A 17,403-nucleotide genomic window follows, 5' to 3' on the forward strand; every position below is an offset into this window, starting at 1 on the left:
CAGGTGGTGGATTGGGTGGAGGTGCTGGTGGTGGTGCGGTGGTGGACTGGGAGGAGGAGCTGGTGGTGGTGCAGGTGGTGGACTGGGTGGAGGTGCTGGTGGTGGCTGTGGTGGTGCAGGTGGTGGATTGGGTGGAGGTGCTGGTGGTGGTATTGGAGCTGGCGGGGGGCTAGGTGGTGGTGCTGATGGAGGTGGAGGAGGTGGAGGTGGCGGCTTAGGTGGTGGTGTTGGTGAGGTGGAGGAGGTGGAGGTGGCGGCTTAGGTGGTGGTGTTGGTGCTGGAGGTGGTTTTGGTGCTGGTGGAGGAGCTGGAGCTGGAGCTGGAGCTGGAGGAGGTCTTGGTGGTGGTGCTGGAGGAGGTGGAGGGTTCGGTGGTGGCCTAGGCGGTGGAGCTGGTGCAGGAGGAGGTTTTGGAGCTGGAGGTGACCTTGGCGCAGGTGGTGGATTTGGTGGTGGTGGCGGTGTCGGCGGTGGTTTTGGTGCTGGTGGTGGTTTCGGAGCCGGTATCGGTGCTGGTGGCGGTGGTCACTGACGTGACTCAATTTAATAGAGTTTTCTTGTTCACGTCCAGAATAGTTCATGCAAAATAGTTCATTGTGGATTTGTGGGTACGTAAAGCAAGCAAGTTCTTCTTAGGTTATAAAATTTGGAGAGTATCTCTGCAACTTAATTTGTAAGTCCTATGCGTCACTGGGTTTTTTTTTCCTTTTTATTTTGAGGGTGTAAGTCTTGTGTCACTGCTTAGTTACATCTAAATGAATTTGTTTTCTAAGTAAATTATCTTAGGAACATGGTATCCTCTCCTGTTCATCATCAATATTTGAGAATCATATATTGTGTTATTATGTCTCATTTTGGTCTGATTTGAGTCTAAACGAAGAGCCACAGCCACAGATCATTGACAGAACAGAATCTGATGGGCATTGACATTCCAACCACCGCTCTAATACATTAATTTTGTCTCCTTTTGAGAGTCTTCTGTAAGACCTGTCATTTTAACATAATAAAATGAATCATAGCTTTCTCACTTCTCAGACAGACTTGGTACAATATTGGGTTGTGACTTGTCAAAATCTTGGGCCCACCACCCTCTAGGATTCTAAACTCAAAACCAAAAAACCATGCATGAATTGATACTGATTCATCCACTGGTACTGGTCCTCTAAACATGAAAAGCATAGGGAATTTTTAGGGTCTGTTAAATGACCCATCCTTATGGCCTCACAATTCATTACCCAAGCCAAGATGTTCTATTACTTCTTTTGTTTTTTATTCAATAGATAGAACTCTCTCATAGTAAAAAAGACAGTTGCTAAAGAAAGGGCTAAATTTTTTGATTTGTAGTCTTGAGGGAACTTATTGGGAAGGGATGGGCACACCACCCACATGGTGCATGCTAACATTCAATGGGAGCGCAGGATGATTGGGGCAGGGGATCATTGCACAAGAGGTGGGGAGAGACACATGGCTGGGCAGTCCTACAACATGTTTAATCTTTTCCTTAAATTTATTTCAATCACAGAAAGAGGTTTTCAATAGTCTTCAAGAATCCCTCCCAATGATAAGGAAGATTTTGATGGAAACTATATTACATAATGAAGTACATATATACTTTAATTAACTAGCAATCAAATTATTGAGGTATTCGTCTCATGATCAATTGAGTTCTTCCATTCAATATCCCATTCCCGGTCACATCTGTTCTATTCAGCCAATCCCTTCCTGCTTGCTTCATCCCACACTGCCTCATAGCAGTCATATTCCAATCACTAAGCATTCCCTGTCTGCTCAAATGCATCAATCCATCTCTGTATCATTTCCCTTGAATAGAGAGCTCTAGAAGAATCCATTTTTTCAAAAAATTTAAAAACAAACTTAGATAAAGAATTTGAAATTCAAAAGAAACAGAACTTCACCCCAAAGCATAAAATTCAAGTTTAGTGGACCATACGGAGACCAAAATTTTATTAAATATCCCAGAATTTTGATTAATTTGAAACAATGATTTGAAAACACACCAGAGCTGCCCCACTGATACACCCAAACTCAAACCCACACCCAAACCCACACAGATGTGTTAATAGCAGAGGCATGTGCAATTAGAAAGTTTCTGAACTCTGGATTGAAGATGATTTTGTTCTCATCAAGAAGTTTACCATTTTTACTGCCGCTCCTTGGGATCAAGTAACTGCTGTCTTCTGATCCTCTGTCCTGTTAATATATTCTGCATTACAGCAGCCAGATTTTCTCTTTCCAAATGAAGTGAATCTACACTGACTCTTTTAGTTGGTTCTCCAAGCTCCTTTCTGTAACCAATTAGGCTGCATGTCTGCATAAGAAGTTCTACAGCTTGAAGATTTTGTCTGTTACAGTGGGGATTAATCTAATTATTCCCATGAAGCAATAAACCCGTCTCAATACAAGCTGTCTGACACAATTTGACTGAACAATGGACTCCAAGATGCAAAGACATTTGAGGACAAATGTGAGGTGAACCAACTATTAATGAAGATCATCTGTACTTTTAGCAGCCAAACTGCAATGATCACAGCGATAAGGAATCATGGTACAATATCACAGAAGAGTCCCAACTGAAAGGCAGCAACCAATTCAAGATTTTAATATTATCATTTCCTGCCAAAAAATGTAGAGTGAGAAGGTATACACTTTCATGAACTGTTGCATTTCTAACATATGGTACATTTGAAGAAAGTTCCTACGAATTGGAAAAAGGAACACATTATTTCTTGAACTTATGCCAATCAAACAGCATATGGTACATTTGAACAGACTGCATAGTTACAATTATGCTCGGAATTGCATAATTGCAGTTACAATCATTTATCATCAAAACCGAAATACTATGCAGTGGAAGCAGCACTCATTAATATGAAGGAACTAGCCTGTAAGCCAATATATCAATATGAGGAATCCAAAATCAGTCGACATCATCAGGACTGATATATTAAGAAGTAGAAGCTGTATCCCTACTGATTGGCAAGCTATAAGCATGGTCAGCAGTACTAACATTTTCATCCTCTTGTTCTAGACTAGCATCCGTTGAACTACTGCAAGCATCAGAGGGAATGTTAATGCCAGCAAACCCGACCATGACAGCTGCAGCTCCAAGGTAATCCATTATATGGGGAGCATGTCCAGTTAATGAATCCACAATAGCAGCCAAGGGAACCTGAATCGTGAGACCAGCCGTAGCCACTGTGGTGGTTGTCAAAAGAACTGCCTTCGCCCACAAGTAATCACTCAGCACATTATCAAGTAGACCTAGTCACCATAACAGATTTAAAAGAACAAATCAATTCAAATTCTTGAAATACAGAGATAATTAAAGAAAAAATAGGAAAGAAGATTAAAAGTCGGAACTGAAATTCTCTTCTATTGAGCACGGATATGACAAAATTACAGTCCCACACAATTGAAGTTGTGAAAGTCTAGTTACTAGCCAGCTATATTCACAGAGCACACAGTTTTGTGAGAGGAAGTTATCAAAGGTAGTCACCAAATTCAATGAAGCAATTTCAAGGCAGTATACATTTTAGATTGATTGCATGAAATATATAATGTATTATCACATGATTTAACAGGTTTACTTGGGAAAGAAAAGAAAAGAAAAGGTTATAACACGTTTTAGCCCCATACTAGATAATATTTTTTTATCTCACTGGACTTGGAAATCAAGCTATATGATTATTCTCTGGTGGAGTTCTCAAATACTGAAGTGATTGTTTTCTCACTGCTGCAAAATCCCCCTATTCCTCAGGGCCAGTTCTATGATGATAAGAACAAGGACCTCATCTACTTCTGATATAACAGAATTTATGATAATAACCATTCAAGTGATGCACTCAGATCATAATTAGGACCATTAACTTCACACTGTCAAAGCAGTGCAAAAAGAGAGAACCAATGTCAATGAAATACTTGTAGACACTGCTTGATCCCAGAAGATTCTAAACTGCAAAGGTTCTATGCTATTTGTTCTTCTAAGGACCTCCATAAATTCAAAATAAGTTTTTCTAGAAATGGGATTATTTGTTAATGGGTTTTATCCAAACGGACACTTAAGCCCTTTAGGGCTTTATTTTCATTATAAATAAAGATGCTTGTGTCAAGTTTAAAGTCTTTAGACACAAGTCACATTCTCCCTAATTCTTCATGGTATCAGAGCATGTAGAGAAAAACCCTAACCCTAGTGCCGCCGCACTCTCCCTTGTGCACAGCCACTACAGCCGCTGCCTCCATGCGGTAGACCACACCGCCACCACCACTCCCCTCTCTCCTCTCTCTCGTGCTCTGCCCCTCACCACCCCTCTCTCCCACTCACGGTCTCTTCTCTCTCTTGCAACTCTCTCTTTTCCCACCTCTCTCTCACGGGTTCTTCCCTCAAGTGGCTCCTTTTTAGAGGGTCTCTCCCTCTGGTTTTTCCCCTTGTTGATGAGTTTCTTCCCACCGGGGGTTTTTCCTTGTTTGGAACCCTATTTTCCACCAGATTTGTACGACAGATTAAATTTGGACGGTTGAAGACCCAAATCCTTATGCTTGGCTAGATCTGGACGAATTCCTTATTTTGTGATTGTTATTGGGATCAGCAACCATGGTGACAGAAAAGTCTGGCACATCAATTCTCTAGATGGAGGAAATGGTGGTTCTAATGGCGATTACCCTACCTTCTCTACAAGCTCCATCAACTTGGATGGGAGAAACTATTTGATGTGGTCTTGCTCCTACTACTAGTCTATTGTCGGCCATGGATATGCCGATTATCTTACAGGTACTATTGCTCGCGCTACTATTGCTGGTGTCCCTGGGGACAAATGGGATGCTACCAACTGCATGTAATGTTCTATCTTATCAACTCTATGACCCCATCTATTGCTAAGGGTTACCTATTGCTTGATACTGCTGCCCTTATCTGGAAAGTTGTGAAGGGAATGTATTCTCAAGTGAGCATTAGTGCACAATGCTTTGAATTGAGAAAGAACTTCATATAGGGCTACTTAGAAGGATCTCATAATGTCTCAATATTGTTCTAATTTGTGGGGCATGTGGAATGAAATTGATTACTATGAGACCTATCAACCTATTTGTGCTATTGACGTTGTAGGGATTAAGAAGCGTGAGGAGATGCTTCGTGTTTATAACTTTCTGGCTGATTTGAATGTGGAATATGATTAGATTAGGGCTAATGTGCTTAATCGTGATTCCTTCCTTAGTCTTGAGCAGAACCATTCCAGCAATAGGAGATAGAGAACCATTGTCGCACTGAGATGCTCCATTCTGTGTCTCAAGATTGCTCCGTCCTACTTTCTACACAGGGTTTTATTGGTCAGGCTACTAGTTCTGGTGCTGGGACCACTGCCCCTTCTTTCACTGATAAACCTGTTTTCAAGTGTGACTACTGTGATAAGGAGTGTCACACTAGGGAGACATGTTGGAAACTCCATGGGTGACCTGCTAATACGTGTGGGCGTAATCAAGGTCATGGAAAGTCCTCCTTGTCTCAAGCAAATCCATGTGAAGCTGTTGATAACACTAATTGCTCAGGTCCCACAGGTTCTTCCTCCAACTACGAGATGACTATGCTACATCATATATTGACTCAGATAGGATCCTCCTCTTTGCTGGCCACCTCTACCTTGCACTTGCTCAGTCATGTATTGCTTTTGGGATCATTGTACATCACTTTCTCCCCAAAATTGGATTATTGACTCTGGGGCTAGAGATCACATGATCGCCCACTTTCTTTTCAACATACTGTCCATCCTCAGGTAAAACCAAGGTTCGAGTGGCTGATGGCTCTCTATCTCCTATTGCTGGAATGGGTTCCATTAAGTACTCACACTCATTGTCTCTTTCCTATGGTTTACATGTTCCTCATTTTTCCACTAATCTTATAGTTGTCACGGTGCCAAAGCGGACCAAGGCGGTGGAGGGTTGTCTAAGCGCTTAGGCGAGAAGGCGCACGCCTTAAGGCGAACAAGTGTTATTTTTTATTTTTCCTATTTTCTAACATTATTAAGTTATATATACCTTGTATCATAAAAAATCAAGATTAAGCCACATCAAGTCATTAAAAATCAACATTTAACCACATCAAATCATAAAAAATTAACATTAAGTCATATTAAGTTATAAAAAATCAACATTTAGAGAAATGCTCTTATTCTATAATAAGTTTGACTGGTCAAATGATTTTATTTTTACATGAGACTTTTTGTATTAGTTATAACATAAAACCAGCTTTTTAACCAGTCTAAGATTACTTAAATCTGAGTTGCAATGACAAAATTATGCTTCAGCCAAACTTATTTTTAAGTGCATGAATACTGTTAAAATCACCTGAATGAAAATAATTTTATGAATATCAAAACAAAATATTATTTTACCGGACTTTTGGTTTTTAACAATGTTTTAACATGATAGAATTTATAAAATTTTCATAATTGAGAAAAACCCCAGCATTTAAAAGTTGAAAATCATCCCTATAACCAAAATCCAGTTTTTGTTCTTGGACTGGGGGGTTGACTTTTTATCCTTTTGGAATTTTATTTTTAAACTATTTTTATTGGATTCAAATAGGGGGTATTTGCTTATTTATGAATAATATCTTAAGTAAATGAAATAAAAAATATTTTATTTCATTTACTTGAATGATATTTGGCATAAATAAGTACCGAAACATAAGGCGACATGCAGTGCAACAAGGCGGCTGTCACCTAGGCCCCAGGCAAACCACCTGGACGCCTAGTCGTAGCCTAGGCGACGCCTTGACAACTATGACTAATCTATTGTCTATTGGTAGCATTACTAAGGATTTGAACTACAAAGTCACCTTTTTTCCCACTCATTTTTGTTTTAGGACTTCGTGATGGGGGAAACGATTGGCAGTGGTAGGATAAGAGTGGTGGTCTCTATTACCTGGACAATGAACCTACACAGGCTCTTTATACATCTTCAGAATTGGCACTTGCAGAGCTCCTTAATTGGCACCTTCGTCTAGGCCACCCCCATGGGGCACTTTATCTAGATTATTTCCTGCTTTAGTTAAATATTGTACTCAGAACCAGTTTAATTGTGATATATGCATTTTGAAAAAACAAACTCAGAATGCTAATCCTATCTTTAATAATAGAAGTACTATTCCTTTTGGTGTGATTCATTTTGATGTTTGGGGCCCTACCCGTTGTCTATTTGTTTCTGGATATAGATGGTTTGTTACTTTTATCGATGCCATACTCGTCTTACGCATAGATAATGGCAAGGAGTATATAGATGGAATGTTTCAGTCTTACCTTGTTGACCATGAGATCATACACCAGACTAGTTGTGTGGTTATCCCATAACAGAATGGGTGGCATAGCGTAAGAATCATCTGTTGGAGGTTGCTCCCTCTCTGATGTTTGAGATGCAAGTTCCTGCCCCTTATCTGAGTTGTCCTTACTGCTGCCTATATTATCGATAGGATGACCTCCCGTATGCTGGGGTTCAGGTGTCATGTGGAGATATTGTGTGGTTCGCATACATTTGTTGTTCCTACTAAGGTGTATTGGCTTAGTCTGTTTTGTTCATAATAATCAGGTTCTAGGCAAGCTTTACCCTAGGGGTCTCAGGTGTATCTTCATTGGGTATTCCCCCAGTCAGAAGGGCTACAAATGCTATCATCCTCCTTCCCAGGCCTCTTTGTTTCTATGAATGTGATATTCCATGAGATTGAGGCATATTATTCACCTCTTCAAGGGTAGTCTTCTGCTAGTGAAGAGTTCCTCTTGGTTCCCTCATTTGATGGTCCTTTATTTCTTCCAGTAGATGAGAGAGAGTACTGATACGATTCATGAGGGTATAGGAGATAAGGTTACTGGTCAAGAGATTCCTGTTCAGGGGGAGCCATCCATGTAGCAGCAAAAGTTACAACATCCTAAGTTACAAGTGTTCTCTTGCAAGAAAAGGAGAATTGACACCACCTCACTACCACGACTACACAATTGCCCTCTGATCCTGAGTCTACTCTCCCAGGTATTTCCTTCCCTCTTACTTTTGATCAGTCCCTTGATATTCCTATTGCCCGTAGAAAAGGTAATAGGACATGTACTCAGCACCCCATATCCACTGTTGTGTCCTATAATGATTTGTCTCTATCATATCATGCTTTTGTGTCTTCTGTTTCTATTCCTTAGACCTGGCAGGAGGCAATTGCAGAGCCTAGATGGAAGGACGCAATGAATGAGAAGCTGAGGGCCCTTCACAAGAATGGTTTTGGGACTTAATTACTCTTCCACTATAGAAGTGACCAATTGGCTGCAAATGAGTGTTAACAGTAAAAAAAAAAATGTTGATGGGACTGTAGACAGGTACAAAGCAAAGCTGGTAGGCAAAGGCTTCACTCAAACCTATGGAATAGATTACCAGAAGACCTTTGCCCATGTTTCCACGATGAATACAGTTAGAGTTATTATCTCCTGTGCAACGAACCTTGGTTGGAAGCTAAATAAACTGGATTTTAAGAATGCATTTCTTCATAGTGAGTTGACAGAAAAACATAAGGCAAGGTATGCAAACTGAAAATGGCTCTCTATGGTTTGAAGCAATCTCCCAAGGCATGGTTTGATCAGTTTCAAAAGGCTATGATTGCAATTGGCTTCCCTCAAAGTAATGCTAATCACACCCTCTTCATTAAAAGGGTGGGTGACTAGGTTACTATTCTGATCGTGTATGTGGACGATATTGTTGTTACTGGCAAAGTTACAGATGAGATGTCTAAGCTCAAAGCTTATCTTGGGAAGGAGTTTGAGATTAAAGTCATTGGGAAGGTGAAATACTTCCCTGGGATTGAGGTGGCACGATCTACAAGGGTATTATTCTCTCCTAGTGGAAATTTACCTTGGATATTCTTTCTAAGACTAGCATGTTAGGGTGTAAGCCTTCAGATACACCTATTGAGGCAAACTCCCATATCAAAAGTAAGGAGGGTGAACCGGTTGATAAGGGACATTATCAATGGCTGGTTGTAAGACTCATTTATTTATCCCATACTTGACCAGACATAGCTCATGCAGTTAACCTGGTTAGTTAGTATATGCATGACCCTTACTCCTCTCATATGGAAGTTGTATTCCGTATTCTTTGGTACTTGAAGACAACCCCAAGGAATGGTATCTTATTCTCCCCTTCTGATCACATGAGAGCCGAGGCGTATACTAGTGCTGATTAGGCTGGGTTCTCCAGTTGATCGTCATTCTACTACAGGTTATTGTACATTTTTTGGTGGCAAACTGGTTACATGACATAGGAAGAAGCAGTCAATTGTGGCCAGATCTAGTGCAGAAGCCGAGTTTTGGGCGATGGCACATGGTCTTGTGAATTACTTCGGCTACAAGGTCTCCTTCAGGATCTTGGTATGTCTGTTCAATTGCCGATGCAGTTGTACTGTGACAATAAGTCAGCCATTAACATTGTTCATAATCCGGTTCAACATAATCACACCAAACATGTTGAGATTGACAAGCATTTTATCAAGGAGAAGTTGGAGCAAGGCCTCATGTGCATTCCTTTTGTGAGAATTGAAGATCAACTAGCAAATATTCTTACAAAGGGACTTAATGGTAAAGTTTTTTATTCTATTTTGTGCAAGTTGGGGATGTGTGATATCTATGTACCAACTTGAGGGGGAGTGTTGTAATAATGGATTATTTGTTAATAGGTTTTGGGGGTTTTATCCAAACGGACCCTTAAGCCCCTAAGGGTTTTATTTTCATTATAAATAGAGATGTTTGCGTCAATCTTAGACGGAAGTCACATTCTCCCTATTTCTTTAGAAATAAATGACGCTCCTTCCAATTTCACGAGGCAAATGTGAAGTCTAGATGTTATGAATTCTAAACAGCTAGTAAATACGGCATATGATAAGAAACGATAGTTCTTGTAATTTACTGAAGCCAACCACTGTGAACTTTCTCCATACTTAGCATCCAAGAGTTTGCATCTTTCATGAGTGATCTCATTTCTTCATGATCATTTGAATTTCTGAATCAGATCCAAATCCACGCTGAAACATATAGGAGAGAAGATTTCATATTTTCATGAGATGGCATATGCTTTATGCTCTTTTCCTTTCAGCTGTGGCCCTATGTGCTCTTACTCCAATGAGAAAAAGAGTGAACTAACACAAAAATCAACTTTGAATCAAGAAAGAATGACACAGAAGGGCTCTTACTTTGAATCTTTGGGTAGCGCCAGAAGAATTTGCGTGACAAACAGAATACTCTCACTTCTTGCCAAAAAAATATACGCACAAAAATAAAATAGAAATCCTCAAAGGTCAAAGTTATATATCATTCATTCAACTGAAATTGCCACTATGAACAAGATGATGCCTTCTTGGTGTTGTCCCTTTAACTCTTATGAGTAGCAATAGATAAGCAGAGATTGGGGAAAAGAGTTCCTAACATACACAGGACATTACGTAACCAGCGTTTCGTTAAAAAGGTATCTGAATAGCCCATTAACTAATTTATGTGATCAATTATATCAGCTCACTAGAATTTTTTTTCTAAGACTATCCTCCAGTGACACAACTCAGATTTTCAAGTACCAGAGTAGACTGGAATATATAAAGCTTAGTTTAAAGGAAATATGGTTCTTATCCTTTTGATGTTCCTCTTAGTGCAAGGCCTTACAAAAGAGCTCTACCAAGTAACTTGAAACAAATGGTCTCCTCATCTTCGATAAGATCTTTATGACTGAGAATAACAGACACTTCAGTAGACAATCAAAATAACATCAAAGTGATATATAACAACATATTAAATTTGAGGTGTCGGTTGGATATCATTTTGTCCCTAAAAAAACTCTCACCAATGTTGGATCAACATTGTAACTGAGTGTTTGTGATGCAGTTAAAACACCTAAATGGGCTTATTTTGTTAGAAGTAAGCTTTGGGTTGAGTTATGTATGTGTTTGGCCTTTGATCCCATTTGTTATCAGTTGTAATGGGCCTATAATATGGGTAGAGGCTAGGCATATGGGCTTAGTTAAGTAAGAGTCGTCGTTCTCTATTTTAATATTTTAATTGTTATTAAAGTGTTTAGTTAGGCTGGATCAGGTTCTATAAGCCCAGTCCCGTTTTGAGTCAGTTTCTTAGTCAGTTTATGTTACCTAATCAGTTAAGGATTGGGTTAGGCCTTTCCATTTTAGTGCTGGAGTCTTTTTTGAGCCTTCTATACGGGTTTGTAAAAAAGGGGGGGGGGGGGGAGGGGGGAGGGGGGGGGGGGGCATTATACACGAATTTTGATTAATGAAAAGCTTTATCTTTGCTGTCTATCATGGTATGCTCTTCCCCATGTGTTTGATCAAGGCTGGTTAGTGTTTGATCCATCCAAACATCTTGCGGTGGGAAGCTCGGGTGCATTCTCTCATCTTTTCTTCCATTAAATGTACTTTTCTGTTAACTAAAATTCCTGCAACTTCTACCCCCCTTTGACGTTTGCAATTCTTCATTAAAATCACCATTAGAGTGCTGATTTGGAGGTGAGTTCACAATCAGATTCACATTTTTGTTCTGCAATCATCAAATTAAAATCACTTGTTTTCAAAATCTCTCTTCAATTTCGGAAAGGATTGATTGATTCTGATGGTTGTATAATGCTGATCATGATTTTGATTTAAAAATTGTTATTGATAATTTTCCCTTTTCATTACACCCCCCCCCCCAAAAAAAAGAAGAAAGAAAGAAAGAAAGAAAGATACTTTTCCCTTTCCAATTCTGTTTCAATTTTCTAGTCTGTTGACTGTTATTCGAAGTCCTATTTGAAGTAGGACTTCTTCCTTGGGATTATTGTTGAACTCGATTTCCCCATTTTGCTGGTTTAACTGCTCTGTTAGTGATATTGTTTATAGGTGATCTGCTAAATATATCAATTCTGTAATCCGTCTTTTAATCAGAGTTCTATTTTTGCCCCTCTCCTAGTCTAACTAGGATTATTTGTTATATTCTGATCCCATTCTTTAACATGCAACGCAATCCACTTGTCTCATAGTTTCCATTACTTATTTTGCCACTTCCAAGAATTCATGCTCATCGCCTTACCAGCAAACGACGGAGCGAATAAAACGCTTACACAAACGAAGAAAGAAGCAACGGCCCTTACTCACATAGGGTCACATACGTTTTCTTGCTGTGTTAACATGCTTTGACACATAGCGTGAACCTTTAGATTAGGCTTAAACTTTCAGCGACAGTCTAATTCACTAATAGGAGATCTCGACCTGAATCTCAGGTCCATTTGATGTTTGAATTTTACTTAACTCTGATTTTGGTCCTATTTTGGTCTTGTTTTCTCTCTTTAAATCAGTATTACATTAAATGGTACCAGAGCTATGGCAGAGAGCAATACAAGACTTACAGAACAACCTCCTAATCCATACAATATGATCGTCAAGATGTTATAGCAGTTAACCTCCAATCAAAGGAGCATGGCTGATATTCACCCAAAAGAAAAGGAACATGGTTGAGTGGATAACAACAATAGAAAACCGAATTGCTATTCTTATACAAGGCAGTTATGCACCTCCTGAAGGTGAGGCAAGACATCCAACACTAGCTACAGTTAAAAACCATACTTAGAGGTTCATGGATAGGCAACGGGTTTACAAATCCCATACACCTTTTGAAAATCATGGAGTTGATAGAAAGCCACTTATTGGTTCAACTGTTAATAATACCATGCTAGTTCAAAAAGGGAGTACATTTAAAAACAACACCCACTACCAAGGTTCAAAATCTCGTTTCGTTTCGGTGGTTTCGAAACCACCAAAATACCAAATCTCACCAAGGTCTCAGTGAGATGATGTGTTCTTTTTCTTATTAATGTCTTGATTGCTTGTTTCGGTGGTCAAACAACCATATTATGGACTTGAAACACCTCACCCAATCAAAGGAGAAGATTTCTCCCAATCAATCAAAGCCCAACATGGCAAGTTTATCTTGAAGACCTCACCCAATCAAAGGAGAAGATTTCTCCCAATCAATCAAAGCCCAACATGGCAAGTTTATCTTGAAGACAACACACAATCAAAGGAGAGGATTTCTCCTAAGCAATCAAAGACCAGCATGGCAAGTTTATCTTGAAGACACCACACACAATCAAGGAGAAGATTTCTCTCAATCAATGAAAGCCAAACATGGCAAGTTTATCTTGAAGACACCTCACAAAATCAAAGGTTAGGATTCTTGGTTAGGATTCTTCCCAATCAATCGAAGACCAGAATGGCAAGTTTATATTGAAGACACCTCACATAATCAAAGGGGTGTCTTGCACAATCAAAGGGGAAGATTTCTCCAATCAATCAAAGACTAACACAGCAAGTATATTTTGAAGATGCCTACAAACCGGAAGGAGTATTTCTAATTTGAATTGTGATACGCATTGTGACTCAATGCCACCAATGCCACCTACAGTTTCCTTCTATAGAGGAACCTCTCCTCATATGCATTGTAAATCATCCTTAAATATTAGGGTCGGTTGTTAGAGATCTTCTCCCTTGATTGTTTGATGTGTTCTTATAGGTAGTAAAACAAGTAAATAGTGTTTGTCCTTGTTCTTGAGGTGAAGATGTGGCAAAAATAAAGTCTTGGAGACACTTTTCAGCTTCTACAGAGTAAAAGAATTGAAACCAAGTGAGACCAATGAGATGAGGTTGAAATTTTCACTCCATCCCGCGAGTTATTTGTTTTTAAAGGGTGGTTGGTATCATTTCACCGAAACTGACCGAGACATCACCGAGATGCCAAAATATTAACCGAGATGATGCACATTTAGTAATTCGTATGACATTTTGTTTCGACAGAAAAATAAAAAAATAAAAAAATAAAAAAATAAAAAAATAAAAAAATAAAAAAATAAAAAAAATAAAAAAAACTGAAATTAAGATTTTGGTGAGATCTTGAACCATGCCTATTACAGAAGGGACTGATATTACTACAATGAGGTGAAGCCAAAAGTTTCTTACTTTGCTGGACAAACATTGATATTCCTTGATTGTTTAGATTCTCCAAAGGAATATTTTAATTGGCACAACTTGACAGAGGAGTGGAAGATTAAATTTGTTCACTTGCGATTGATTGGTCATGTAAAAAATTGGAGGAGATTCCATAAAGGAAGGTTCAGAGTCAGAATACATGAACATAGTTAGCAAAAACACATTTAGGACGCATTTTTCTGTTTGTTGAAAAAACGGCAAACAACCAGCATTTCCATTATAAACGCTTTTGAAACAAGTTCCCTTTTTTTGGCGTTTTAAGAAATTTGAATTGTTGAACACAATGGCTACTTAATCAAGCATAGCGCTCTCTCCTGAACTCCAATTGACCTAATCTTTTGCTAACATGAAGCTGACTCGAAGGGCTACATTTCTCATGATATCACCTTCAACTCAAGTTTAATGCACGGACCCCGAAATTGCACTACAAACTGATGCATCTGATGGAAACTGTTTTCAAAGCGATGACACCCAACTCCAACTGAACATGCATCACTTTGGGAGTGAGTTGAGAATGTTAACAACAAACATTGCTTAAAAAGACTTCGGACATGGCGTATAAATTTGGAATTAAGTTGGATGATGTCTTGGAACTTATAATGGATTGTGGAATATATATGCATTGCTGTTGGATGATATAGTTATTTTGAACATTAGTTTCAAATATTAAGGTAATAATTCCTCTTTTTAAATGACTATACTGCCTTTAAACACGTGCTGTTCCGTTTTTGCCATTCACTATTTTTTTATTGTACAGTTTGAAGTTTTACTGTTTAAAACCGGTATTGTCCCCCTTTTTTTCCATTCCCGTTTTTGGTAACTAAAATGGATGTAAGCCTAGGACATGGGAGGAGATGAAAGAAGAACAGAAGAAAAGAATCTACCAACACATATCCAGAGGGAGATTGCCATTCGACAAGAGTAACTCCAACAAGACAAGAGTAACTCCAACAAGCATTTAAAGATGAAGAGAATTTGAAGCATTCATGTATAAAGCTCAATTCGAAAGTTGGATACTGTTGGAAATTTGACGTCAACAATGTTAAGGCAAAGGGTGAATTCAAATTTACATTGCTGAAAGAAATTGTGAGAGCACTAGTTACAGAAAATGAGCCTGAAGTTGAAGATAAAGCTGAAGGGTCACAATGAACTGTGATGAAAAAGAAGAGGCAGTGCTTAAAGTTTCAAAGGCAGAAGGTCAATAAGTAGAAGAATCTACTGAAGAGGTCTATGTTGAAGAGATCAAAGTAGACAAAGCTGAAACAGTAGAAGATGAGGTAATGATTGAGAACAATTCACAAGAAATCATCGGCATTCATGATGCTGTTCTTGAAAAGATAGAGCTTATTTCTCAAGTCTTTGATTAGAAGATTACCGAAGTTGAGGATTGCATTACAGAGGTGATGCGGATCTGAGTTCCAAAATCTGGAATCAGATCGCTTATGGACCCACAAAGAGTAATAACTCAAATAGTAAGGAGTCATGGCAGTTCTATAAATAAACTGAACTTTAAGGGAGGGTGGCAGTCTTGTAATTACATGGAGACTTAGAAGGGAATGGCAGACTAGTAATTAAACTGAACTTAAAAACATAAACAATGGGCACAATATGCCAGTAGAAAGGGTAGTTCAGGAATTACAAATAAAATTAGACAAGAGGGAATAATAGGTAAAAGGAAGGGTAATATGGTCAAACCAGGGACTAGCTCCTTCTAAACAACCCACAAGGGTAGTTCAGGAATTACAAATAAAATAAGACAAGAGGGAATAATAGGTAAAAGGAAGGGTAATATGGTCAAACCAGGGATTAGCTCCTTCTAAACAACCTACGTTTCAGCCTTCTTTTCCCTTCGAAGACCAGCAAGGGGTGAAGAATCAGCATGTCGCGAGGGAGAGATCTGCTTCAGTTCTTCTCGGAAAAACCAGGAATTCCAGCCAAAGGCTGGGAACCCTTTGGCCTCTTGATTCCAATAGGAAAATACTCCAAACAGCAAGCAAACATGAGCAGTAGCCCCTGTAACTCAGATCTGGCGGTAGGAAGGAATCAGCACTGTTGCAGAGCTCGAACTTGCAGCAGGAGCAGTATTAGGGCTTAAGGTTCTAGGGTTCAAGTCGCCTTGGGAAGGGCTTCCTTCGCTCTAGATCTCAGGCCAAAAGGAGTGCTTCTGAGAGAGATCCATCAAGCCTTCTGCAACCCAGTGAAGTAACAGCAGCAGGGAAAAGAAAGAACAGAGTATAATATGGAAAGGGAAGGGAAGAGGAATAGGAGATAGAAGAGAAAGATCAGAGATCAGAGATGGAGAGAGAATATTAGAAAGGGTAAAGAAGAGGACCACCCACAGTAGCCATGGTTTCCAACCCAAAACACATTCTTTCAAAATTCAATCAATTCTCAAAACTGAAATCTCCATTGAGTTACATCAATATAAAGGCAAGCAAAGTGTAACAATAGAAGCTAAATAAATTGGAAACTAACCTAAATTAACAACTGAAATAAAAATTGAATCTTCCTACTAACTTGACCACACCATACACTAACAATAAAGGAAACAAATCAAAGTGCTAACTTATTCCCAAATCACCCCACGCACAATTACATCAAGAGGTTAATAAAGACAGTTAAAGAAGTAGTACCAGACGAAGTTGTAAATAAAGATGACTCAAGTATGCTCTGCATGAAGCTGTCACCACCCTAGATGCTATTCTTATCATCGGAGAATTTATTGAGTTTGTGATTCCACCTCACTACTTTGAAGAGGAAACTCCCAGGATTGAATATTTTATTCCTAACGTCCCTACATCACCATAGTTTTGTTTGAGAATAGTCAAAGCTACTACTCACATGCTATTTCCCCCTCATCATTGAAAAACTCGAGGTCGAAGTTTTTCAAGTTAGAGAGAATTGATGCAATTTAATCTCCTAAATGGGCTTATTTTGTTAGAAATAAGTTTTGGGTTGGGTTATATATGTGTAAGGCCTTTAATCCCATTTGCTTTTATTGTAACAGGCCACCCTAATGGGACTATAACTAGAGGCTAGGCATATGGGATAATTAGTTTAGTGTCTTTCTTTCTTTATTTTAAAATTTTAATTGTTATTAAGTGATGAAGTGTTTTAGTTAGGATGTATTAGGATTCTATAAGTACAGTCATGTTTTGAGTTAGTTTATTTTATTTCAGTGTTGTAGTTGGTTTATGTTACCTAATTAGTTAAAGATTGAGTTAGGCCTTTTCATTTTAGTGCTCGAGTCTTTTTTTTTTTTTTAATAGGGATTTTCTTAGTGACACAAAGATTTGTAACCTCATGTATTTTGCTCAATATTTTGTTCTCAACAGTTATTTATTAGTATTT

At 38.8% G+C, this 17,403-nt stretch overlaps 1 protein-coding gene and 1 long non-coding RNA gene across 3 annotated transcripts in view; one reads left to right on the top strand and one right to left on the bottom strand.

The window, feature by feature from the left end:
* Positions 1-122: 122 nt before the first annotated feature.
* Positions 123-795, top strand: LOC122091212. Its single transcript, XR_006143847.1, has 2 exons — positions 123-218; positions 263-795. It is a non-coding gene; the product is annotated as an uncharacterized LOC122091212 (long non-coding RNA).
* Positions 796-1,509: 714 nt separating this feature from the next.
* The window catches only part of LOC122091693 (uncharacterized vacuolar membrane protein YML018C), a 19,663-nt gene continuing 3,769 nt past the window's right edge, over positions 1,510-17,403 (bottom strand). Inside the window, exons 4-5 of one of the 2 annotated variants that reach the window (XM_042661764.1) lie at positions 3,028-3,281; positions 1,510-2,633 (exon numbers count right to left, since the gene is read on the bottom strand). In XM_042661764.1, the coding sequence (XP_042517698.1) occupies positions 2,610-2,633; positions 3,028-3,281 (278 nt within the window). In that variant the 3' untranslated portion in view covers positions 1,510-2,609. The other variant, XM_042661763.1, reaches the window with a different exon arrangement.

The sequence above is a fragment of the Macadamia integrifolia genome, chromosome 10 (assembly GCF_013358625.1).
Source record: "Macadamia integrifolia cultivar HAES 741 chromosome 10, SCU_Mint_v3, whole genome shotgun sequence".
Lineage (NCBI taxonomy): Eukaryota > Viridiplantae > Streptophyta > Magnoliopsida > Proteales > Proteaceae > Macadamia > Macadamia integrifolia.